The sequence below is a fragment of the Ruditapes philippinarum genome, unplaced genomic scaffold, assembly GCF_026571515.1.
Source record: "Ruditapes philippinarum isolate M1 unplaced genomic scaffold, ASM2657151v2 ctg1227_1_1_1_1, whole genome shotgun sequence".
In the NCBI taxonomy this organism is placed as follows: domain Eukaryota; kingdom Metazoa; phylum Mollusca; class Bivalvia; order Venerida; family Veneridae; genus Ruditapes; species Ruditapes philippinarum.
The window spans coordinates 102,131-130,016 of NW_026856081.1; the positions used below are offsets into that span (position 1 = coordinate 102,131).

Here is a 27,886-nt window from a genome sequence, read left to right on the forward strand (position 1 = left end):
TTGAACCTACACAAATATAATTTTCTATTTATCACATATCCAAAACAAGGAAGAACTGTTTACAATAATAAAGAATCACTTTTTCATTGATGAACTTAGTATAAAACTTAACATTAGCACGTCTTTACGATAGGTTAACTTTGTATATGCAAATGATGTCACATCAAAGTATAAGGGAATCACAAATGTAGCAGGAGTATGTGATAATTTGCCAACAGTCAAACTGTATGATGCTGATCACCTATGAATACAGAACGCCAACCATCTAAGACAACATGATTTAACAAGCTTCCAATTCAGCATTTGCAATGCTATTTGCAATTTTATTCTGAAAATATTATTCAAAATAAAGACCTTTTTTTCAACTCTAGTTGGATGGTCAGTTCAAAAAAGTTTATAATGTGTGATTCTCCCTGGATAGTCCGTGATAGACAGGTGTTACAGTATCATAAAAAATTTCCTCCCTGATACAGTTTTTTTACTGTATTCTATATGAGACAAATGACAGTTACGAACAAAGCAGATGACCTGGTTTCATTTCAGAATTAAATAGGACTGGCATATTGTCATAGAGACAAAAACTTTGACTAAAAATGGCTTCTTGAATAGAACTAATGAAGACATAAAAATGAACAACATATAGAAATTTTGTTTTATTAAAAAAAAAAAGATTGTCTGGGGCTTGAATGAATTCTAAGCAAATATTAAACAAGAAGAAATATCCTTTAAAACGATACTCAGCCGGAGAAAATCTGTTTAACATGCAAAATTATGTTATTTTTAAGTTTTAAATACAAGAAGAATGTAAGCAATGCTAAATTTTATAACAATGACATGATAATTATTTCTTGTAGCTATTAAGAAAATACCCATTTTGTTATCATTGAAGTTAAATTATAGCATAATTGATATTGATGATTTTTCAAAGATGAACAACTTCTATTTTAAAGTGTTCTTTTTATTTGTTTTCCATTTGACTTTATAAATTTTGTAATCATTTACAAATTAACCTAAAAATTAAAAAAACTATCCTCATTTCTGTACATTTTGTTTTAGAAACTATCCTCTACATTTTATTTTATAGTGGCAAAACTAACCCGTACATTTTATCTTAAGGACGTTTTCGGGAGTTTTCATATAGACATATAGGCAAAATTAAAACTGTTCAATAGAATTTCTTTAAACTTGGCATGTTGTAAGAATATGATAACAGAAACATTTTAAGCGAAAAAAATATTGGTGTCACCGTTCTGGTTTTTGAGTTATCTGCCCCTGAATCAGAATTTTCTACTTATTTGAGGTCATTTCAAGGGCAGATAACTTATACTTACTTAAACAAATTCTTGATTTTACTTCTGGATTATGTTTTTCTTTTTATTGTTGAGTACAATACATAATAACATGCAATTCCTTATATCGTTTCTGTTAATTTTTTTTCAATGAAAATAAAGGTACTTTAAATTCTTAAAAATAGGGCATTTTTTAAGAAAAAGTGCACAGGTAAAAAGAAAAAGTGGAAAAAAAACTATCCACTCTAAATTTGTTCTTGAAATTTTGCATATCGACTAAAAGGAAGGTAAGCTCCATGAAAATAAGAAAAAAATGTATTGTTTCCCTTCATTGTAAATTATCTGCCCTTGAATTTAACGAAAAAAGTTGAATTCAAGGGCAGATAACTCAAAAATGAGAATGGTGACCCCAAATTTTTTTTTCACTTAAAATGTTTCTGTTATCATATTCTAACAACATGCCAAGTTTAAAGAAATTCTATTGAACAGTTTTAATTTTGCCTATATGTCTATATGAAAACTCCCAAAAACGTCCTTAAAATTTTATTTTTTAATGGTAAGAACTTTCCTTTACATTTTATTTTGATATGGTTAGAACTGTCCTTTACAATTTAATTTAGAATGACCAATGCGATTCACAGATTTCAGTTTGTAATTTTTAAAATGACCAATGACAATGGGGGACAATAGTGGATTATCTTCCCTCGATAAAAACCGAGGTTAACCAAAATGTAAGTAGGTCCAAATATTTGGAATCCTTTGCTTTTATCGTTGAGTTTTATATAAGACAGGTGGATATGTCTTAATCAATTATTTACACATGCATCAACAAATATGTAAACCTTAAGAAAAAAATGTTTCATTTATGTCAACAGATTCTACATCTTATCGCAATATCTAATCTGAATATTACAATTGATCATAATTAGTCCTAATTAATTTAGTTTGCTACAAAGAAATAGGCGAAAAAGTCCGAGAAATCCAATAGCTAAGGACCTATCTATTTATAGGGAGTACTCAGGGGAGGTTATTCACTACTTCCCTCATTCTTCTCATATTCAGTCCTTCCCTGTTCATGATCACATTAAGTACAGACCATGATCAGATGATAATGATTTAAATTCTCTTTTTCTAAATGTAGCCAACATGAATCAATTGATTTGGTTTATTTATTTCCATATAAAACAAGTATAAATAATTTGATTCTTTTATCACTAAATGAAGTTTATTTGAATAATATTATTTCATTAGTAATGATTGAGGTTAACATAAATAATGAAACTCCTTTGTAAAACAAATAATTGTGGTCAATATAAATTATTTAATTCTCTTTTACTGAAAATTCTAGCAAACGGAAATAAATTGATTCCTTTTACTTCTATTTAAAGTAAACATATTAAGTAATTTCAATCCTTTTGTGAAAAGTTTTAGTACATTTTGTAAACAATTATAAATAATTTGATTCTTAAAATAAATATCATTTATTTGATTCCTCTTCTAAAAATTCAAGTAAATCTTAATCATTTGATTCTTTTAAATATATATATATATATATGAGCCGCGCCATGACAAAAAACCAACATAATAGGTTTGCGACTAGCATGGATCCAGATTAGTCTGCGCATCAGCGCAGTCTGATCAGGATCCCTGCTGTTCGCTATCAATTTCTTTTCTTGTAATAGGGTTTGTAAGCAAACAACATGGATCCTGATCAGACTGCGCTGAAGCGCAGGCTGGTCTGGATCAATGCTGGTCGCAAACACATGTTGGTTTTGTCGTGATTATTCTAATTTCATTATGTTTACATATATATCACTGATGTCAAAATTAATTAATTCAGAGGTCGAAAGATAATCCAAGTCCTCTTTATAGATCAAACACATTATTCCTTTTTCAGAAGCATGAATATATATTAATATTGAAATAAGTTGATTTCTTTAAAAAATAATGTAACTTCTTTACTACTGGTAGAATTCAATCAAAATAAAGAATTTCAGTAATAAGTTACTGTTTACTATCATCATTAATTGATGACCACTATACAGAGGGCAGTAAATAAAAATTTGATGGCCACTATGCAGGGAATGATCAATATTAATTATTTGATGGCCACTAAAATATAAATTGTTTGATGACCACTGCAAAGGGCAGTGAATAAAAATTTGATGACCACTATGAAGAGGGTAATCAAATTTAATTATTTGATGGCCACTAAAATATAAATTATTTGATGACCACCGCAGAGGGCAGTAAATAAAAATTTGATGACCACTATGAAGAGGGTGATCAATATTAATTATTTGATGGCCACTAAAATAAAAATTATTTGATTTCTACTATTCAGAGGGTAATCATTGATGGCCACTCTTCAGAGGGTAGTAAAAGCAAATTATTTGATGGACACTAAGCAGAGAGATATCAAATATTAATTATTTGATGGTCACTAAGCAGAAGGGTAACAATATTTATTATTTGATGGTCACTAAGCAGAAGGGTAACAATATTTATTATTTGATGGTCAATAAACAGAGGGTAGTAAATATAAATTATTTGATTGTCACAAAAGCAGAAAGTGATCAATGTAAATTATTTGATGGCCACTAAGCAGAGGGTAACAATATAAATTATTTGATGGTCACTTTGCAGAAGGTAACAATATTAATTATTTGATGGTCACTTATTAAAGAAGAAGGTGATCAATATAAATTATTTGATGGCCATTAAACAGAAGGTAACAATTAATTGTTTGATGGTCACAAAGCAGAAGGTGATCAATATAAATTATGTGATGGTCACTAAGCAGAGGGTAACAATATGAATTATTTGATGGTCACTTTGCAGGGCGTAACAATATTAATTATTTGATGGTCACTTATTAAAGAAGAAGGTGATCAATATAAATTATTTGATGGCCACTATTCAGAGGGTAACTAAAATAAATTACTTGATGGTCACTCACAGTGCAGGAGGTGATCAATATAAATTATTTGATGGCCTGTATGAAGAGGGGTATCAAATACAAATCATCTTAAGGCCACTGTGTAGATAGTGGCCAATATAAAGAAAGAAAGATATACATTGTATTATTTTTGAAAGATTCAATTTTTATAACAATTTGTTTTAATGCCAGGGACAACCATTTTTTTTATCTCTAAAGAAATAATTTAACTAGATTGCTCAATTGCTAATTCATGCAAAAAGTGTACATTTCTAAATTTAAGTGTACACTAAATTGAACCATCTATGTTACATACATGTATATTTCTATTTTATAGCACAAGCCTAGAGAGCCACAAGCAAATTACATGACAGTTGTTCAATAGAGCTCATTTTTCTTTAAACAATTCCTCCTTTTTTTGACCTAAATTCATTATCAAATATTTAAGACATGATAAAAAACCCAGACACTGTTCTTAATGTCTGAGATTGCACAAAAAATAGTTCCCTCGATGTAAGAATCAGACGCTGCGGAATTTAAGGAAGTGCCAAATTCTGCATCTTTCTGCACATATTGATTTTAAATAATTCCACTGTCTTAAAACTCCAGAATGGTTCTCTACAGGATTTTTTTACCATCACAGACTGGTTCCATTAATTTTTTATTTAATTATAACCAGTCTAGAGATAGTAGACAGTGCATTAATTTCACATATAAAAACACTTAGGGAGAACTCAGTGCAAGGTATAAAAAGAGTTGCACAAGTGACACAATACTGAAGATTTAAAAGGAAAAGAAATAAAATACATTGCATGTAATATTTTACCCAAACTTCTAATGCATTATATATTAGTTTTATTTGATACATCATTAAAATTGTCTGTTCAGAATTATAGCTGTTTGGGTAAAAATATTTGACTGGATAAGGAAGGACAAATTTTATGTTCAAAGAAGTATTATCACTTCTAAAAATGCTAGGAATTGTCATTTTGCTGGGTATTTGAAAATTTGTTTTCTTGTATAGACTTCTTCCTAACCATAAGAGCACAATTGAGTCTTCTTTTTATTGAGAAATATCCCAAATACTGAACACCCTACAGGAGCCTAAAACACTGTTTTCAGGCTACATGAAGACAGTATGTAGGTAACCAAATAAAACATGGCAAATGGCGTGAAACATAGGGTAGGCTACCTTTTCCTGAGGTCTTTTGTCATCTTTTTTGTTTGTAGCATTAAATTTGCAATTCTCATTGGCTTACGGGTACGGGTAGAAATTGTCTATGTCGCCGTCTAGAACGGGTGTCTAGCAACGGCGACAATGAAAATTGTCAGCAAATAAGAAAAACCACCAATTAGATAAACTAGGTTACTAAGCTTTTACATTTATATTTTTGAAAAGTTAAAAACCTAAATGTAGTAATATGAACTATTCAACTTTAAAAATGTCTTCAAGGTATATAAATATATATAATTTTTAAAAAAGTCTATTTTGGTGGTGAAGGTTATGTGAAGGTTATGTGCAATAATGTATAGTTGATTCATTTGATCATTACTAATCAGTGTGAACAAACTGGTACATGATTACATTATATAATGATAATTTCATCTTTAACGTAATGCTGCGGTCAACACACTAATTACAGAAAAGATGGGGTTTTTCACACACACACTGTTAAAGTTTGATATGGGGACAAATTTTTAGTTACTGGTACATGCTGTATTACTATCAATATCAGAGCAGATGAAATAACAGACGTTAACAGACCTTTCATAAGCTCCTGGACAAGTGATGACTTTAAAATAGTATCTTTGTTAACTTACTTCTAGTAGTTTAAATGTGGGGTTTTCCCAGTAAATCCCAGAGTACAAACAATTTTTTACTGTTATTATAAGCTCACCAATTATGAGTTTCACAATATAGTGATCAAAATGTTACCCTTATTACAATTATATTTTGAGGGTTGACCACAAAACTGCAATATCTTGTATAAAATAAAGAAGGACTAACAACAGTTTTGGGATCAACCCTCGATTTTGGATTAACAAACATGTGTTAACTTGTACCCCAGGATTGCTTTAAACATATTTATTTAAGCTCGATTGCGAAACAAGTTCTTACAACTTATATCAATCACTTTCGAGTCCTCTTCCTGGAACCAACTAGTACTGGTGTCATATGAAGAAACATGGTCGTGACCTGAGTAGGGCTCGAACCCATGATCTCTGGGTTGAGAGGCAGACACCTTAACCACTAGGCCACCGGTCCCCTTGGTTAGGCTGGAAAAAACACCATTTGCCAAGTTTTACAAAATATCAGTAGAAGCAAATGGTAAACACAAATATCCTCCTCAATGTGTACTTTTAAACAAAGGTAAATGAAAGATAGGTATCTGATATATCTTCTTCCGCCAACTTGAACCTGTGGAATAACTCAGGACCCAAACTCCAAAATCTATGGTCTACTGAGCAGAACATGCCAGCCAGAACAATAAAATAGAGGGAGGTTGAAATACATCATTGGTTGCATTATTACAATAAATATGGAACCATGAAAATCAAACCGTTTACCCCTTCAAAACCCTTAGCTCTCATCTACCAACATGGAATTTACTTCCGAAAAAAATATAAGTATTATTAGTGTATTTGTTACGAAATATGCATATATTTCTTTGTTAATTTGCAATGGAATTCATGAGGGAAACAACAGTAGTATGTAACTTAATTTACAGGCATATAGTAATAAAACATACTGAAAGGGAGGTAACTCTATATGGAATACTGGAAAGATAAAGGAGAAGTAACTGCAAGCTACCATTAGATGATAAGGAAAAATAAAATATGACCAGCCACAAATATATTTATCATGTATATATGTAACTATAATATAATTGTATTTATTCATTTCAGAAAATATTCAAGTAACCATGTCATGATTCATATATGGGCTATATTATAACGTAATGATAGGTAAGAGTATATATGTATGAACATGGAGTTGGCCAATCTGTTCAGTTCTTAGTGACAACTTACTTCCGGCTAAAGCATCAATTATTTCAACACTCAAGCTTATCATAATAAAATTAATCTTATAACTATAATACTTCCTGAGAGGATTCATTGATAAATATATCTGAACTGTATGTCAGAAATAAAAGTCTAGACATTAACATACAAACATACACAAACAGACAATCAGACTTGTATACATGTATATTATATATAGACAGACAAATATACATTGATACATATACAAAATGGACAAACAGACATAGATATAAATACAGAACCATAGATAAATATAGATAAATGACAAAATGGAAAATAGACAAAATCACAGATATTCTAACTGACAGACACAAGAACAAAATATCACTCAAACAGACATAAACAATGTATAGTAATTTCACAGATAGATACACACACAAAACAGACACACAAACACAAACAATATAGCACTTTAAAAGACAGACAAAAAAACAATAATATATTCTAACAGACAGTCACACATACATACAAATAATACATGTATAATACTCAACAGACAGAAGTACAAACTATACAATACTCTACAGACAGACACACTGACAACATAATAATGTAATAAAACAGACACCTAAACTATATAATACTCTACAAATAGACACACAAAATATATTATACTCTTACACAATATTATACTCTAACAGACATATACACTGACAACACAATTTTCTAACAAACAGACACACATACAACATGATACTGTAACAGACAGACATACACACACACAAACAATATAATACTCTAACATACAGACATACAGACACACAGACAATATAATACTCTAACAGACAGACATACAGACACACAGACAATATAATACTCTAACAGACAGACAGACATACAGACACACAAACAAACAATATTATACTCTAACAGACAGACATACCGACAATATAATACTCAAACAGAGGCACAGATAGACACACACATAAACAATATTATACTCTAACATACATATACATTGACAACACAATTTTCTAACAAACAGACACACATACAACATAATACTGTAACAGACAGACAGACAGACAACATAATACTCTAACAAACAGACACACAAACTATAATATACTTAAACAGACACATACACACAGACAAACACAATTAATAAAACATGTATATTGACAGATATATAAAAAGACAGGCAAACAAATTGATAGATACACAAACAAACAAATAAACAAAAATAAACAGACAGTCACACACAACAGATGGACAATGATATACTAACATCTGTAAACATACAAATATACAGTGCAATTATGTTATGTTTATATATAGAACAATCATAATTATAATAAAAAATGAAATGGCCATGAGTTATATATAATGAAAAACAGACAAAATTCAAAATGAAAACATAAAATATATATATATATATTATCTCAATAGTATGACACATGTTGTTACGACACCAGACACAACAGCTGTCTACATTTACAAACATATGATAAAAAAATCTTTTTTAAGTTTTAACATGCATGGTTGCATGTAAAATTATACATACAGTCCTGGGGAAAAAAAACCCACTCACATAAGCTAAATATAAGCTATGTGCACCTTCAGGGTCAATTTTATAACATAAACCTACTTACAATTCTGTCATCAATTGATCAATACTTGAAAAAAAATTGCAGGACTGATTTAATACATAACAGGAGCCAATATAGAGAGTTGCAAATACAAAGTTTGTCTGCTATGCTAACATAAAAACTGCACGATTTTTTTTCTTTTTCAAAAAACCAATCAATATAACCTTGCCTGCAAGATGTAAGTCAATGCATTGATAAAAATAGACTTTCGTATGCAGCAGACGGATTTTATGTGCAGGAATTTGCATCAGCAGATAAAAAAAATATAGTTAAGAAATGTCAGAGGATTTTTTTTCTAAGATATTTTATCATTACATGTTATGTATATTTTCTTTCTCAGAGCCTAAAGTCTTTTATGTCTTAACCATAAACCTTTCCATTTCCTTATTTTCCTATTTTTCTGTTTTTTTTGTTGTTGTTTTTTTCTCCATCCTTTTCTAATTCCGTCCATTTTTAACACAAACTCCTCTCACTTTCTCCCCTTCTTCTACATACATTTAACTACATTATTTTATATACCCAGTTGCTGTTGTCCTTTTTCATTCCACTTCCTAATGTTTCCCCCTAACACTTTTTCTTCTCCTTTTCTCCCGTTTTATGAGGTCACTTCCTTCCAATTTTTCTTCATATCCCCTTTAATTAGGTTACTTCCTCCCCATTTCTCTTCATGTCCCCTTTAATGGGGTCACTTCCTCCCAATTTCTTTTCATATCACCTTTTATGAGGTCACTTCCTCTGATTCTCTTCATTTCCACTTTGATAAGGTCAATTCTTCCTCATCACCATTTAATTAGGTTACTTCCTCCCCTTTTGTCTTCATATCCCCTTAAATGGGTTCACTTCCTCCCCATTTCTTTAATTAGGTTACTTCCTCCCCATTTGTTTTCATATCCCCTTAAATGGGTTCCTTTTATGAGGCCATTGTCTCACAATTTTCTTCATATCCCCTTTTATTAGGTCACTCTATGCTGGTTCTCTTCATTTCCCCTTTGATAAGGTCAATTCTTCCCAAAATCTCTTCATTTCCCCTTTAATTAGGTTACAATCTCCCCATTTATCTTAATTTCCCCTTTTATTCCCCAGGCCATTTCTTTTCATTGTCAATTTTATGAGGTCACTACCTCCCATTTCCTCCTCTGCTCCTACCACAACTGGCAGGAACAAACCCTCTATAACTCATCAATAGAAATGAATCAATTATTGATAACTTCAAAAAACAGAACCATCTTTATACCTAATTTTTTTATCGCATGGAAGATTAATTTTGTACCTACCCATATACTGTAATTGAACAATTCTGACTTTTGACAAAAGATTCATCAATGTTGCCAAATATATTAATATATAACATAATTAATCATTTCTTTAAATATCTTCCACTACTTAATTCTCCCTTTGGAGAAAAGATTATAAAATTACCTCCCTTACCATTCCAAAATCCAATTATCAATTTTCTTTGTATTTCATACTTTTTTCTCATTAATTGACTTATTTTGAGAATCATTCCACATACCTAACGGGACTGTAAGGCAATTGCCAGCATTTTCCTGTATATGGTTTTACACACTAGGGCATCAGTATTAAATATTACGTTGTTTTTTTTATGCACTAGTTTTTTGTTGCTGCATACACTGTTAAAGACAAGTATACATTAATGAACTTCTACAACCCTGATACATTTATCAAACAAAGAAAAACCATTTGTAAGTTTTAATTATGTATGTAAAGTAGTGCTCATCAAGATAAGGGCTTGAACCCAAAGGAAATATCAGGAATTTAATTTTCTTTCGTTTCAGTTGAAAATGAGGACAAAGATTTATTGACATAGGCAAATAAGCGCATGCACATCCATGTTTTGCAGTGAAGAAAATTATAAATTCTATGGATATATTCAAGCATGCACATCCATGATTTGCCATGAAGAAAATTATTTGTTCCAGAGATAATTCCATTATTTTCATAAAGTACAGTAGTGTCTAAATTCTATTAAAATGCTGTCATACAGTAAACCTAAAATTTATGGTAGTATATACATACTCAGCCTCCTGTTTTATTCCCCCACCCTGCACTAAAGCTTGAATTAGTGACAATTTTCATACATGCACATCTATAATTGGCCATAATAAAAATTATTTGTGCCATGGAAATTTCAAATCAGTAGGATTATAAATGTAGGTATTGAAATTATTCAGAATTGTCACTTGGTCATTAACATAATATACTAGTATACAAATATAACATATTAAGTTGCTTAATGTTATATCAATCTATGTAAACAATCTAGATGCTTCAATAGTCCAACAGACATGTCCATTTTCAATCTATTTTTATATTTATAAAAATTGTCAATGTTCTAGCAAAACTGTATACATGTAATTATAATGCAATAAATTCAGAGTCCTGCTAAGTCAACATATTTTATACAATCAGCTTTATTAATTTAAGCACAATGATATTGAATATGTGACTTTCATATCAATTTTCACCAGACATACAGTGTTATATGTAACTGTTACCATATCAATTTTCACCAGACATACAGTGTTATATGTAACTGTTATCATATCAATTTTAACCAGACATACAGTGTTATATGTAACTGTTACCATATCAATTTTAACCAGACATACAGTGTTATATGTAACTGTTACCATATCAATTTTAACCAGACATACAGTGTTATATGTGACTGTTACCATATCAATTTTAACCAGACATACAGTGTTATATGTAACTGTTACCATATCAATTTTAACCAGACATACAGTGTTATATGTAACTGTTACCATATCAATTTTAACCAGACATACAGTGTTATATGTGACTGTTACCATATCAATTTTAACCAGACATACAGTGTTATATGTAACTGTTACCATATCAATTTTAACCAGACATACAGTGTTATATGTAACTGTTACCATATCAATTTTAACCAGACATACAGTGTTATATGTAACTGTTACTATATCAATTTTAACCAGAGACATACAGTGTTATATGTAACTGTTACCATATCAATTTTAACCAGACATACAGTGTTATATGTGACTGTTACAATATCAATTTTAACCAGACATACAGTGTTATATGTAACTGTTACCATATCAATTTTAACCAGACATACAGTGTTATATGTGACTGTTACAATATCAATTTTAACCAGACATACAGTGCTATATGTAACTGTTACCATATCTATTTTAACCAGACATACAGTGTTACATGTGGCTGTTACAATATCAATTTTAACCAGACATACAGTGCTATATGTAACTGTTACCATATCTATTTTAACCAGACATACAGTGTTATATGTGGCTGTTACTATATCAATTTTAACCAGACATACAGTGTTTATATGTAACTGTTACTATATCAATTTTAACCAGACATACAGTGTTATATGTGGCTGTTACCATATCAATTTTAACCAGACATACAGTGTTATATGTAACTGTTACTATATCCATTTTCACCAGACATACAGTGTTATATGTGGCTGTTACCATATCAATTTTAACCAGACATACAGTGTTTATATGTAACTGTTACTATATCAATTTTAACCAGACATACAGTGTTACATGTGACTGTTACAATATCAATTTTAACCAGACATACAGTGTTATATGTAACTGTTACTATATCCATTTTCACCAGACATACAGTGTTACATGTGACTGTTACCATATCACCAGACATACAGTGTTATATGTAACTGTTACTATATCAATTTTAATCAGACATACAGGGTTATATGTAACTGTTACCATATCTATTTTAACCAGACATACAGTGTTATATGTGACTGTTACAATATCAATTTTAACCAGACATACAGTGTTGTATGTAACTGTTACCATATCTATTTTAACCAGACATACAGTGTTATATGTGGCTGTTACTATATCAATTTTAACCAGACATACAGTGTTTATATGTAACTGTTACTATATCAATTTTAACCAGACATACAGTGTTACATGTGACTGTTACCATATCAATTTTAACCAGACATACAGTGTTATATGTAACTGTTACCATATCTATTTTAACCAGACATACAGTGTTATATGTGACTGTTACAATATCAATTTTAACCAGACATACAGTGTTGTATGTAACTGTTACCATATATATTTTAACCAGACATACAGTGTTGTATGTGACTGTTACCATTTCTTTTTTCACCAGACATACAGTGTTATATGTAACTGTTACTATATCAATTTTAACCAGACATACAGTGTTATATGTAACTGTTACCATATCTATTTTAACCAGACATACAGTGTTATATGTGACTGTTACAATATCAATTTTAACCAGACATACAGTGTTGTATGTAACTGTTACCATATCTATTTTAACCAGACATACAGTGTTGTATGTGACTGTTACCATTTCTTTTTTCACCAGACATACAGTGTTATATGTAACTGTTACTATATCAATTTTAACCAGACATACAGTGTTATATGTAACTGTTACCACATCAATTTTAACCAGACATACAGGGTTATATGTAACTGTTACTATATCAATTTTAACCAGACATACAGTGTTATATGTAACTGTTACCACATCAATTTTAACCAGACATATAGGGTTATATGTGACTGTTACTATATCAATTTCAACCAGACATACAGCTTTATAAACGACTGTAATCATATCAATTTTATGCATAATTTAAAAACTTTAGATACAGACATGGCTAAGATGCATTTTAAATGCAATAAAATCTCTAAATGACAGTTGCGATGCATATTTTATACCAGCATTTACATTTTACCTTGCGTTGATGCATATAAAAAATGCGCGTGCATTCACTCATAAGAAATGAGACATAAAAAGGTGCTGGCAATTGCACATTTGCATTCTTTACACGATTAATATACTGCAGTATTTTGCACAACGCAAAAAAACCACAGGCTATCAACAGAGCGTAAAAAATCATAAATGTTACTTTGAAAAGGAAATACGGGCCGAGAAAAAGACATATTAATACATAAAAATTGTAATTTAGGTGCAATAGATGTAAAAAAAATCCATTAAACTTTATAGGTGAACTGCAATGCATCAATTGTTTAATTCAAGAGCAGACATAAAAATTTGCAGTCAGGCCTGAGGCTGTTATGTGAAATAAATTGCTGCATGTATATAGTGCAGCATATAGAGGTGTGAGAAATGTTGAGGGTTTTTATGCATTTAATATGTATACTTGTATATAGTATAACATGCACTTTCAAAAAATAGTAACAACTTTCAAACGTCATTGGATATTATTACACATACATTCAAACTTTCTCTTGAAAAGTAAGGTTATTAATATAAAAAAGCCCAGCCCAAGACATCAACACAGGGATGATTTATCCACTATTATTAAAGAAAACAAAGAAATTGAACTGAAGACCTTTGTGTCGTGAAGGAGAGTAACATATTCCATACAATGAACAGGAAAGGGTGATTTCCTCACACGAGATAGATGTTGGGGAAACACTTGAAATGGTCTATTCTAATGACATTCAGACAGCTGGGTTTTAATGAAATACTTTCATATTTCTTTATACAGGCATTTTTCAGGTACCAAGGTTAGGAAACTACCATGTTTATAGATAGTTTCCATGGTTTTCTTTGACAAAAGTAGCCATCATGTTTAGGGGTCATGAAAGAAAACTGTGAGTGTAAAATTATACAGAGAAAAGTCAAACAAATTTCGGCCAGATGCAGGTAGGAAGGCCTATATTAAGCTCTCTAGACACACCAAGCCGACAACTGGAGACTCTTTTAATCCAAATCTGAGGTCAGCAGACCTATATATAACACTCTCTATATGACAAACAATGGCTCAGACTCTTATATAATAAATCTGAGGTCAGCAGACCTATATATAACACTTTCTATATGACAAATACAGGGCTCAGACTATTATATAATAAATCTGAGGTCAGCAGACCTATATATAACACTTTCTATATGTCAAACAATGGCTCAGACTTTTTAATATATAATAAATCTGAGGTCAAAACTTGAAAAGACCTTTATAACACTCTCTATATGACAAACACAGGGCTCAGACTCTTATATAATAAATCTGAGGTCAGAAGACCTATATAACACTCTCTATGTGGCAAACACAGGGTTCAGACTCTTATATAATAAATCTTAGGTCAGTAGACCTATATAACACTTTCTATATGACAAATAGATGGCTCAGACTCTTATATAATAAATCTGAGGTCAGCAGACCTATATATAACACTTTCTATATGACAAACAATGGCTCAGACTTTTTAATATATAATAAATCTGAGGTCAAAAGACCTTTATAACACTCTCTATATGACAAACAATGGCTCAGACTCTTATATAATAAATCTGAGGTCAGCAGACCTATATAACACTCTCTATATGACAAACAATGGCTCAGACTCTTATATAATAAATCTGAGGTCAAAAGACCTTTATAACACTCTCTATATGTCAAACAATGACTCAGACTCTTATATAATAAATCTGAGGTCAAAAGACCTATATAACACTTTCTATATGACAAACAATGGCTCAGACTTTTTAATATATAATAAATCTGAGGTCAGCAGACCTATATATAACACTTTCTATATGACAAACAATGGCTCAGACTCTTATATAATAAATCTGAGGTCAAAAGACCTTTATAACACTCTCTATATGACAAACAAGGGCTCAGACTCTTATATAATAAATCTGAGGTCAGCAGACCTATATATAACACTCTCTATATGACAAACAATGGCTCAGACTCTTATATAATAAATCTGAGGTCAAAAGACCTTTATAACACTCTCCATATGGCAAACCAAGGGCTCAGACTCTTATATAATAAATCTGAGGTCAAAAGACCTATATATAACACTCTATATATGGCAAACCAAGGGCTCAGACTCTTATATAATAAATCTGAGGTCAAAAGACCTTTATAACACTCTCTATATGGCAAACGCAGGGCTCAGACGCATATATAATAAAATTAGGCTGGATGACCTATAATTATAACAATATGTATACCACAAAGTGAGTCAGATTATTTGGTTGAGGTTTTCAGTCACATGAACACTGTAATTATATGTAATTTTAATATACATATGTACATGTATTAGTAACAGAGTATAAAATGTTGCAGGATTAATTAACAGTCTCAACAGTTTAAATTTGGTCAATATAAACATAATTTGACAATTCCTTCCATCACATTTGCTTACAAATTCTTATGGGACCTTCATTTATTAACTGATGTGCTATTATATATTATTTGTGTGCCTTTCATAGACCGCTGCACCCTTGAAAGGTTTTAATGGGAAAACGGGTCATGGTCAAGGTCACAGAAGCTAAAGATAGGCTTTTCTTCTTTTCCTCATATCTAAACACTATGCTTTTAATGTTGTCATAAGGACAAAAGTGATTCACTGAAACTCACAATGTACTCTACTCAAATCCACTGTGATCCACACCAATGTGGTCCATTCAAATCCAATGTGGTCCATTCAAATCCAATATGATTCAGTCAAATCCAATGGGATCCATTGAATACCACTGAAACCCTATGCTTACTTAATCTTTGCTAACCCTGTTTGATCATATTTTCATTATGTATTTTGTTAATTAAAATTTTACTATAACATCAATAATGAGTCAGAAATATCTGATAAAATTAGTTTAATATTTCAGTCAGACAAATAAAATACTATTACAAAAAGATAATAAATTGCCATATCTAGGGACACAGTTACAGTACCTATTTGTTCTAATTTGCAACAGTTCTCATAACTGAAACTTTGGGAAACTTTGGAAAAAGTAAATTAACATCTGCTACATCTGTTTGCAGTGAAATGCAAGTATATGACAGCAGATTGTCAGTCTATCAAGACTGAGGTATCTGTTTTTCATCCTTTGATGATATATAAATGACATCAGACATTTGTTTCAAAATGACACAGAAATGAGCTTTTTCACCAAAATGACACAGAAATGAGCTTTTTCACCAAAATGACACAGAAATGAGCTTTTTTTTATCAGAATGACACAGAAATGAGCTTTTTTTTATCAGAATGACACAGAAATGAGCTTTTTTTACCAAAATGACACAGAAATGAGCTTTTTCACCAAAATGACACAGAAATGAGCTTTTTTTATCAGAATGACACAGAAATGAGCTTTTTCACCAAAACGACACAGAAATGAGCTTTTTCACCAAAACTACACAGAAATGAGCTTTTTCACCAAAATGACACAGAAATGAGCTTTTTTTATCAGAATGACACAGAAATGAGCTTTTTCACCAAAATGACACAGAAATGAGCTTTTTCACCAAAATGACACAGAAATGAGCTTTTTTTATCAGAATGACACAGAAATGAGCTTTTTTACCAAAATGACACAGAAATGAGCTTTTTTTTTACCAAAATGACGCATAACTAAGCATCAGATGAGACTGGGAAACTCAAAATGCCACGACACTACACCAAACCCAAACTGTCCACCCACCATACTTACTTCAACCACTAACATTGAGCCCATTTACCTTGAAATCATTTTTAAAATATTCCAAAAATGTCAAGTTGGACTTGACCTTTTTCAGTAACATAACAAGATAGTAAAATGGGACTGTTAAAGGTTACTACAAAAAGCATAATTTAAAAAGGTTGCAAGCTTGTTTTTGATTGAGGGCGTTCAAAAACGGCAGTGGTTAATAAGCCATATAACATGTTATGTCAACAAGAACAAAATAATATCAAGATCTGAAGCCTCACTTTACATATATAACCAGTTATAACTGTCTGCAATGAAGAACTCCATTTCTCTTTGATTCTCTCACAATTTACTATGGAAGAATGTCTGTTGATATCATATAACAATTGTGTGTCTCATCCTTTTACTTATTGCTTATCATATGATAATTTCATAGACAATTATATAGCCTCTGAAGACTATACAGACAGAGTGTAAATTTAAAATGATAGAATAATTTGGTCTTACAATATACTTTATTGACAGACAGACAAGGCAGTGTTTATATTCTGATGGTATAAGAGCTAGACAGACATGTTTGTTTTCATAAGTGATAAATACAGACTTGACACAGTTTTTCATAAAATAAAAAGATCATGAAGATAGTTTATGTTTAAATTATGATAGGACTGTGCTTTTTTAAAGTATGTACTCCTTGAGGACCAGTGTTAATTGGGTTATAAAAAATGTTTGCCTTTGGTAGCACAAAGAGGGTGGAATATGAAAAAAAATGAGTTTTACCATTTCAAAAAATTATTGTTTAACATGAAATGTTTTTTTCAAGAAAATAATCAAAATGCTATTGGACCCTTTTGTATATTCTTATAGTTACCATATCATGTTTTGCCACTTGATGCTGTTTGCTTTGCATATGAGCCACGCCATGACAAAACCAACATAGTGGGTTTGAGACCAGTATGGATCCAGACCAGCCTGTTCATCCGTGCAGTCTGATCAGGATCCATGATGTTCGCTATCAGTTTCTCTACTTGTGATAGGGTTGGTAAGTGAACAGCATGGATCCTGATCAGACTGCGCAGTCTGGATCCATGCTGGTCACAAACGCACTATGTTGGTTTTGTAATGGTGCGGCTCATATAAATGTTTGACTCTCATATCCACATTTTTTTCAGTCAAAACAAATCATGGTGATCCATATAAGGTTTGTCCCTTATATTGTATGAACAGACACCAGTAATACAAAAGAAATTTATGAACAATATGAGGAGTATTCCATGTAAAGCCATAACAGCTCATTAAAAATATATGTTTTTATCGTCAAGTGTTTACAGTACATTTACACAATATGTTTATATTAATCTTTTCCTTTAAGTATAAATAAAAAGAATGAGAAAAAAATATTTGGACTTTTCATATCATGAGTATCATTCTTAAAGGAAAAAGAAAAAGTGTAAGGGTAAGCTCGAGGGTCATTGTTAGGAAACAGACAGAGTGTATGTGTTAGCCATGACTGTCATACCTTGACAACAGATAATGTAGGTGTTAGGCATGACTGTCATACCTTGACAACAGATAATGTATGTGTTAGGCATGACTGTCATACCTTGACAACAGATAATGTAGGTGTTAGGCATGACTGTCATACCTTGACAACATATAATGTAGGTGTTAGGCATGACTGTCATACCTTGACAACAGATAATGTAGGTGTTAGGCATGACTGTCATACCTTGACAACAGATAATGTATGTGTTAGCCATGAGTGTCATACCTAGAAAACAGATAATGTAGGTGTTAGGCATGACTGTCATACCTTGAGAACAGATAATGTAGGTGTTAGGCATGACTGTCATACCTTGACAACAGATAATGTAGGTGTTAGGCATGACTGTCATACCTTGACAACAGATAATGTAGGTGTTAGGCATGACTGTCATACCTTGACAACAGATAATGTAGGTGTTAGGCATGACTGTCATACCTTGACAACAGATAATGTAGGTGTTAGGCATGACTGTCATATACCTTGACAACAGATAATGTAGGTGTTAGGCATGACTGTCATACCTTGACAACAGATAATGTAGGTGTTAGGCATGACTGTCATACCTTGACAACAGATAATGTAGGTGTTAGGCATGACTGTCATACCTTGACAACAGATAATGTAGGTGTTAGGCATGACTGTCATACCTTGACAACAGATAATGTAGGTGTTAGGCATGACTGTCATACCTTGACAACAGATAATGTAGGTGTTAGGCATGACTGTCATACCTTGACAACAGATAATGTATGTGTTAGGCATGACTGTCATACCTTGACAACAGATAATGTATGTGTTAGGCATGACTGTCATACCTTGACAACAGATAATGTAGGTGTTAGGCATGACTGTCATAACCTTGACAACAGATAATGTATGTGTTAGGCATGACTGTCATACCTTGACAACAGATAATGTATGTGTTAGGCATGACTGTCAAACCTTGACAACAGTTAATGTATGTGTTAGGCATGACTGTCATACCTTGACAACAGATAATGTAGGTGATAGGCATGACTGTCATACCTTGACAACAGATAATGTAGGTGTTAGGCATGACTGTCATACCTTGACAACAGATAATGTAGGTGTTAGGCATGACTGTCATACCTTGACAACAGATAATGTATGTGTTAGGCATGACTGTCATACCTTGACAACAGATAATGTATGTGTTAGGCATGACTGTCATACCTTGACAACAGATAATGTATGTGTTAGGCATGACTGTCATACCTTGACAACAGATAATGTATGTGTTAGGCATGACTGTCATACCTGATAATGTAGGTGTTAGGCATGACTGTCATACCTTGACAACAGATAATGTATGTGTTAGGCATGACTGTCAATACCTTGACAACAGATAATGTAGGTGTTAGGCATGACTGTCATACCTTGACAACAGATAATGTATGTGTTAGGCATGACTGTCATACCTTGACAACAGATAATGTTATGTGTTAGGCATGACTGTCATACCTTGACAACAGATAATGTAGGTGTTAGGCATGACTGTCATACCTTGACAACAGATAATGTAGGTGTTAGGCATGACTGTCATACCTTGAAAACAGATAATGTAGGTGTTAGCCATGAGTGTCATACCTTGAAAACAGATAATGTAGGTGTTAGGCATGACTGTCATACCTTGACAACATATAATGTAGGTGTAAGGCATGACTGTCATACCTTGACAACAGATAATATAGGTGTTAGGCATGACTGTCATACCTTGACAACAGATAATGTAGGTGTTAGGCCATGACTGTCATACCTTGAACAACAGATAATGTAGGTGTTAGGCATGACTGTCATACTTGACAACAGATAATGTAGGTGTTAGGCATGACTGTCATACCTTGAAAACAGATAATGTAGGTGTTAGGCATGACTGTCATACCTTGACAACAGATAATGTAGGTGTAAGGCATGACTGTCATACCTTGACAACAGATAATGTAGGTGTAAGGCATGACTGTCATACCTTGACAACAGATAATGTAGGTTTTAGGCATGACTGTCATACCTTGACAACAGATAATGTAGGTGTTAGGCATGACTGTCATACCTTGACAACAGATAATGTAGGTGTTAGGCATGACTGTCATACCTTGACAACAGATAATGTAGGTGTTAGGCATGACTGTCATACCTTGACAACAGATAATGTAGGTGTTAGGCATGACTGTCATACCTTGACAACAGATAATGTAGGTGTAAGGCATGACTGTCATACCTTGACAACAGATAATGTAGGTGTTAGGCTGCTAGGCATGAGTGTCATTCCTAGGAAATGATATAGATAGGAGTAAGGCATGGGTGTCATTCCTAAGAAACAGACTAAATAATTTGTAGTATAAAGATGCAAATGTATCAGGAAGAAGAAAACTGCTCTGAGATTCAAACTAACAACCACCAACAGTCACAGATCAATATTTTAGATCACTAAGTCTTGGAGTAAAAAAAAAATCAAACCCTTGATGCATTTTTCAGATGTTGTATGTGGTAATCTTAGAAGCTGTGTATTCTCAATCATAACAGGTACATATGTATTATATGCACACCTAAAATATATTTACAAAGTTTGGCACATAGGTAAGCAATGCTATTGAGGAATCAATAAGCAGTGAATGTGTTAGAAACAATTAATTAAAAATCTGCAAAATGCATCTGACCTACTTTGTTTATTCCATTTTCCAGACATCTAGCTATAAATCAAAATCTATTTTTTTATCTTTGCAACATCTGAAAAAAAGCTGTCAATGATAGAAGTATCGGATATCATTGTTATACAAGTCTGTATCATACAATCAATAGAGAAGTGCAATAGCTACATACCTGCCTGCACTTGATAATGTAGCTGAAAACTAATTTTTCACTTACACAAAGTCCTAAAAATAAGGAACAAACCAAAAACAAATGTAGCACATGACAATTGTGATTGTGAACAAGTGTAAAAGGTGACAATTGTGATTGTGAACAAGTGTAGCAGGTGACAATTGTGATTGTGAATAAGTGTAGCAGGTGTCAATTGTGATTGTGAACAAGTGTAGCAGATAACAATGGTGACTGTGAACAATTCTGATAGTGACCAAATGTAGCAGATGACAATGGTGACTGTGAACAATAATTGTCGCGTTTTTGGAGAATTTCAAGAAAATCTATATTTTAAAAGGAAAAAAATGGTGAATATACTGCAAAAAAAGTGTATATACACTGATATTGACCTGTTATTTTTTACAAAAAGTTACTTCTAAGCCAATCAGAGAAATGCATTTCAAAGTTATTAATAAATTATATAATAATTTTTTATATTTTAAATGTTTTATCATTTTATCTGTATGAATTGACAACTTCATAATTGCAAAATGAAGACATCTTAGGCACGCAGTTTTATTTTAAAATGCCCTGAAATGACTTCACACAGTTCATTCATAAAATGCACTAAAATGACATCATCTTACAGCAAGCAACTGGCCTGGCACCCCCCATGCCAGAAGAAATTTCCTGCATGGGTAAAACTAAAGGAAACACCAGTCTGATATGCAAGGTTACATTTTCCAGCATGGGTTTAAAATCCATTCTGATTACTATGTAAAACTACATATGAGCTGCGCCATGACAAAACCAACATAATGCGTTTGCAACCAGCATGGATCCAGACCAGCCTGCACATTCACGGAGTCTGATCAGGATCCATGCTGTTCGCTATCAGATTCTCTACTTGTTAAAGAGTTGTAAGCAAACAGCATGGATTCTGATCAGACTTTGCGGATGCGCAGACTGGTCTGGATCCATGCTGGTCACAAACGCACTTATAATGTTGGTTTTGTCATGACGCGACTCATATTATACATTCTGGTACTAGTTATTATAAAACAATAGCTAGTATTGCCTGTACAACAGTTAACATATTTCATGAAGTCAATAAACAAAGTCATGTAGGAAATAGTTGTGGTTCTTTTTTTTTTTTTTTTAAATACATGAAACTGTTACCTGTATCAAAGTAAATGCTGTCTAATTAAAAATAATTTATGGTACTACAAAAAGTAGTTCTTTTTCAAATAAACATCTATGTTACCTGTATAATAATAAGTATTTTTTATCAACAACAAACAGTGGATCCTGTATAAAAAATGTGTTGTTTAGTCAACAATAAACATTGTTTCCTGTAATATAGTAAGAGAGGTTTTTAAACAACAATAAATAATGCTTCCTGTAAAATAGTCGGTGTTGTTTAGTCAACAACTGTGTTTCCTGTAAAATAATTTGTTGTTTAATCAACAACAAAAAGTGTTTTCTGTAAAATAGTTATAAAAAGGTCTTTAACCAACAACAAAAAATGTTTTCTGAAAAATAGACTAAGTCACATGATCAAAAGAAAAGAAAGTTGTAAATATTTAACTGTTTATTTCCAGAACAGTCAGTTATTAGCTGCCAACTGTATTACAAGAGCCAGTCCACCCGTACTTTCATGAAATCTACTGTTGACTTCTCATTGTTTTTTTTTATTTTGATATTGAAATGCCTTAAACTCCAAAAACTGTTACAAATTTAAACAGGGCATATATCAATTACAAAATTTAAACAAGGCATATCAATTACAAAATTTAAACAAGGCATATCAATTTAACAATTTAAACAGGGCATATCAATTACACAATTTAAAAGGGCATTAAAATTACACAATTTTAACAGGGCATATATCAATTACAAATTTAAACAGGGCATATCAATTACAAAATCTAAACAGGGCATATCAAAAACAACTTTACACAGGGCTTATCAAATACAAATTGAAAAAGGGCATATCAATTACAAATTTAAATAGGGCATATCAATTTCACGATTTAACTATAACTCCGCTAGTCGGATGTGTCGCCTTGTGAACAATGTAGTTTAGGAGAAATGGCCAGGACAAAAATGAAATATGAAAAATAACAAAGGGCAATAACTAAAAAAATTATAAGTGCAGAGCAGCAGTTTCTGTGCACTGCACTTCATATCAATAAGATCTTTCATTCTATGATGTTTCATACTTGAGGAGAAATGACCAGGACAAAAATAAAGTAAGAAAATCAACAAAGGGCAATAACTCAAAAAACAAGAAATGCAGAGTATCAGTTCTTATGCACTGCACTTTTTCTTAATGAGATCTATCATCCTATGAAGTTTCAAGTCTATATCTTTTATACTTTCGGAGAAATGGCATGGACAAAAATTAAGTATGAAAATTAACAAAGGGCAATAACTCAAAAAATAAGAAATGCACAGTACCTATTCTTGTGCACTGCACTTCTTCTTAATGAGACCTATCATCCTATGAAGTTTCAAGTCCATGGCTTTTATACATTAGGAGAAATGGCCCGGACAAAAATAAAGTATGAAAATTAACAAAGGGCAATAACTCAAGAATTAGGAAGTGCAGAGTACCGGTTCTTATGCACTGCACTTCTTCTTAATGAGATCTATCATCCTATGCAGTTTCAAGTCCATAGCTTTTTTAGTTGAAGAGAAATGGCCAGGACAAAACTTAAGTATGAAAATTAACAAAGGGCAATAACTCAAAAAATAAGAACTGCAGAGTACTGGTCCTTGTGCACTGCACTTCGGGTTATTGAAAAAAGCATGCATACCAAGTTTGAAGTCAATCAGACTTATAGTGACTGAGTTATGCTCCAGACAAGGGGACACCGACGCCGACAGCAACGCCGACACAGACGCTGCAGACACAGACGCCGCCGACAAAAGTAACCCCTACATGTCACCTTTTCAAGGCGACACAAAAAGGGCATATATCATTTCACAATTTAAACAGGGCATATCAATAAATTACTGTTGTCTTGTAAAATACATGTATAGAACAGAAGAAGCTGTATAAAGAATAAGAAGATACATACATGTATATCAAGCATTAAACAATTTTAATAATGATCATAACTAATCAACTGATCCTAGTCTATGTCACCTGTAAAACAGAAGATGTTGTTTATTCAACATTAATCTATGTCACCTGTAAAAAGGGAGATTTTGTAAATTCAACATAAACTGTTACCTGCAAAAAAGGAGATACTGTTAATTCAACATTAATATAAATGTTACCTGTAAAAAGGTAGATTTTGTTAATTCAAAAATAAAGTATGTTACATGAAGGCAGGTTATTAAATCAAAAGTATTAAATAAATTATTTTTACCTGTATGAATTCTGTGATGTTGCTGTAGGTGAGACAACTGTTTAAATGCCCTCTCACAATACAGACAATGGTAATATCCGCAGCCTAATAACCAGATTATGTTATTTAAGCGTGGACTACGCAAAACCTCATCTGTAACAGGTGGGGACAAACATGTCGGCGATCATTTGTCATGACTAGATATTTCGGAATGCAACTGATTTACCCGACCATATCCATCAGGATGTTGTCCATGACATTCCTGGGACTTCCCATGGAATTATGTCCACTATGTGGCGGAGCGAACTGTTTACTCAAACTAACCTATGTACTGGTTAGTGAGCGATGATTTGTCCTCCATGTCCTGGCGAGTTACACAGAACGACTGGTTATCTCAATGTGCGTCCCATTTATCTCTGCTGAGCAATGCCGGCAGAAAGCTTGGGCCAGACTCGCGTGTTTTAATTTTGGTTTTCGAGGAGCCTGGGCCAATCATGACCAGCTTTTGTGGTAGTGGCAGGGCGGAAGACATAAAGGATTCTTGTGCCCCTATTGTGCCAGTGGTGGCAACTGATCAACCTTCCCCATCCGCTCTACTGTTGTTCGATGACAGAAGCCAGTATGTGAGAAAAAAACTTGAAATTTTCATACCAGGGATCTACTCCCATCCCTGGTGACGGTACATAATGCTCTGTAATCACTGCACACCGATTCTTATACAGTTTTTATTTCCTATATTAAAGTTCACAAAATTGTGCCATTTTTAGAAAAACATTTTTACAATTCCTTTCCAGGGACAATAAATTGACGAAATAATTTTTTCAAGAAAAGTTGTCAAGCAATTATTTAGTATAATATTTAATAAAAATAATCAAAGTACCAGTTTCTATTTCTTTCAATTAGAAACCTAGATTTGAAAATATCATCAAGTAATAAAAACGGTAAAAATACAAAATAACACTGAATTAAAATCTTTTCAACTTATCACATGAATAAGTGTATCCTGTCCTAACCTTGTTAGAACGATATATATGATAAAATTTTCTTTCCATTTAATTTAAACTTTAGCAAATGTGCTGCAATCCGAGTTTCCCATCCATTTCTACAACAAGTGGTTAGTCTCAGGAGTAACATTGTAACGTCTAAAACTTTCATAGCCATATTTTTCTGCTGAAGATCACTTGGAAAAACTGTGAAACAATTTAATGACACGTACTTTTTTTTGTCTTCTTCTCCATTACATTTTCCTTTTCAAAAAATGACAATCTATTAAAAATGATTTTTTCATCATCTCATTTTCCATAATATCCTGCATCTATTACTGCAACGAAATGTAATCTTTTTTCTTCTTCCTCTACATCCGATTTTTTTTCTTATAAATCAGTAAAGCAAGTAAGTTTAATAACACGCTTAGTTTCACTCACGCATACAAATCTCTGTCTTTCTTCCAATTTTAATCATATTTCCAGCTCTACAAACTACCGTGAATCATCACTAGATTAACGATATTTGCCACAATACTTTACAAACAAATATATTTAACAATTATTCTCCTTAAAGTCAGTATTGTACTTGTTTAAAACCACATTCTCCCAATTAATTGTAATCATCTAAAGAAGTTTCTTTTTAATTGTCAATATTGTGTATATATTATGTAATTTTTTATCTTTATTTCTATTATTCTGTAATTTCGCATCTTTTGTAGTCAGTTTTTTCATGTCCTTTCATCTTTCATCATCTCTCGTCTCATATTCCATTGATTCCCTGGAAAAAATATATAAAAAATGGCAATTTAATTTACAGCACTGCAATAATTAAAAGCTTTCTCAAATATTCCACATCATATTAGTATTTATTATTATACATGGGTGTGGCACGCTGCAGGTGCTTAAGCAAATCTTTCTTTGCTAGGGAGCTTAATAAAAGTTATTATTTTTCTCTTCAGTTTCTAAAACCCACCCCCAAATTCCCCTCCCCCCCCCTGCCCAAAAAATAAAATATATATATATACATAAGTATATATATATATATATATATATACTTAATCCTATATACTTTACACATCAAAAATAATTGTTTATAAGAAAGAGTTATAGGGTGTGTTTCAGATATTAAGCAGTAGAATTTTTTAAGCAAAAACTTTTGGTTTGGGTTCAAATTACAACAACCCTGTAAAGGTCAACATGTTAATTTTTTTTTTTTTGAGGCCCAACTGGGTAACCCCGTTTATTCTTCACTTGCACAGAAAGCCCAGTATAATGAACTCCTCAATGCTTTCTCACATTAATATAACCCAGAGATACTTAAACCAAGAACAATAACGGGTCAACGATTCAAATAAGCAAGAAATAAAAAAATAAAAACACTTGACCAATGAGAATCCCCTAACAAAATATTGGAGGTTAATTTTAGCATTGTTAAGTAAAAAAAAAAAAGCAGAAAAAATTTTCCATTCTATTTCTATCATGGTGCTTCAAAATCTTCAATAAAAAACATGATCATTGTGTAAAAAGGATTCCTTACTGATCTTTATGGGGGAAAAAAATTCTTATTTTATCTGACAATTAAATAATCATTTTTCAAAAATATATACAAGCTGACTTTGTATGTGTAAACAAGTAAACACCACAAAAAATAAGACACTTATTTAATGAAGGGTTAAAACTGCATTGAAATATCATCTATGAATGCAACACCAAAAAAGAAATTGATATGATGGCACTGAAATATCATAGATGAATGGTCCAACACTGAAATCAAAATTGACATGATGGCAATGAAATATC

At 32.0% G+C, this 27,886-nt stretch overlaps 1 protein-coding gene across 1 annotated transcript in view; it reads right to left on the reverse strand.

Moving 5' to 3' along the window:
• LOC132745332 (uncharacterized) overlaps positions 1-25,461 on the reverse strand; it is a 71,466-nt gene extending 46,005 nt beyond the window's left edge. Inside the window, exons 1-2 of the mRNA XM_060734225.1 lie at positions 25,425-25,461; positions 25,122-25,205 (exon numbers count right to left, since the gene is read on the reverse strand). Of these exons, the coding sequence (XP_060590208.1) occupies positions 25,122-25,205; positions 25,425-25,461 (121 nt within the window). The remainder of the gene's footprint in view (positions 1-25,121; positions 25,206-25,424) is intronic.
• Between the last annotated feature and the right edge of the window lie 2,425 nt (positions 25,462-27,886).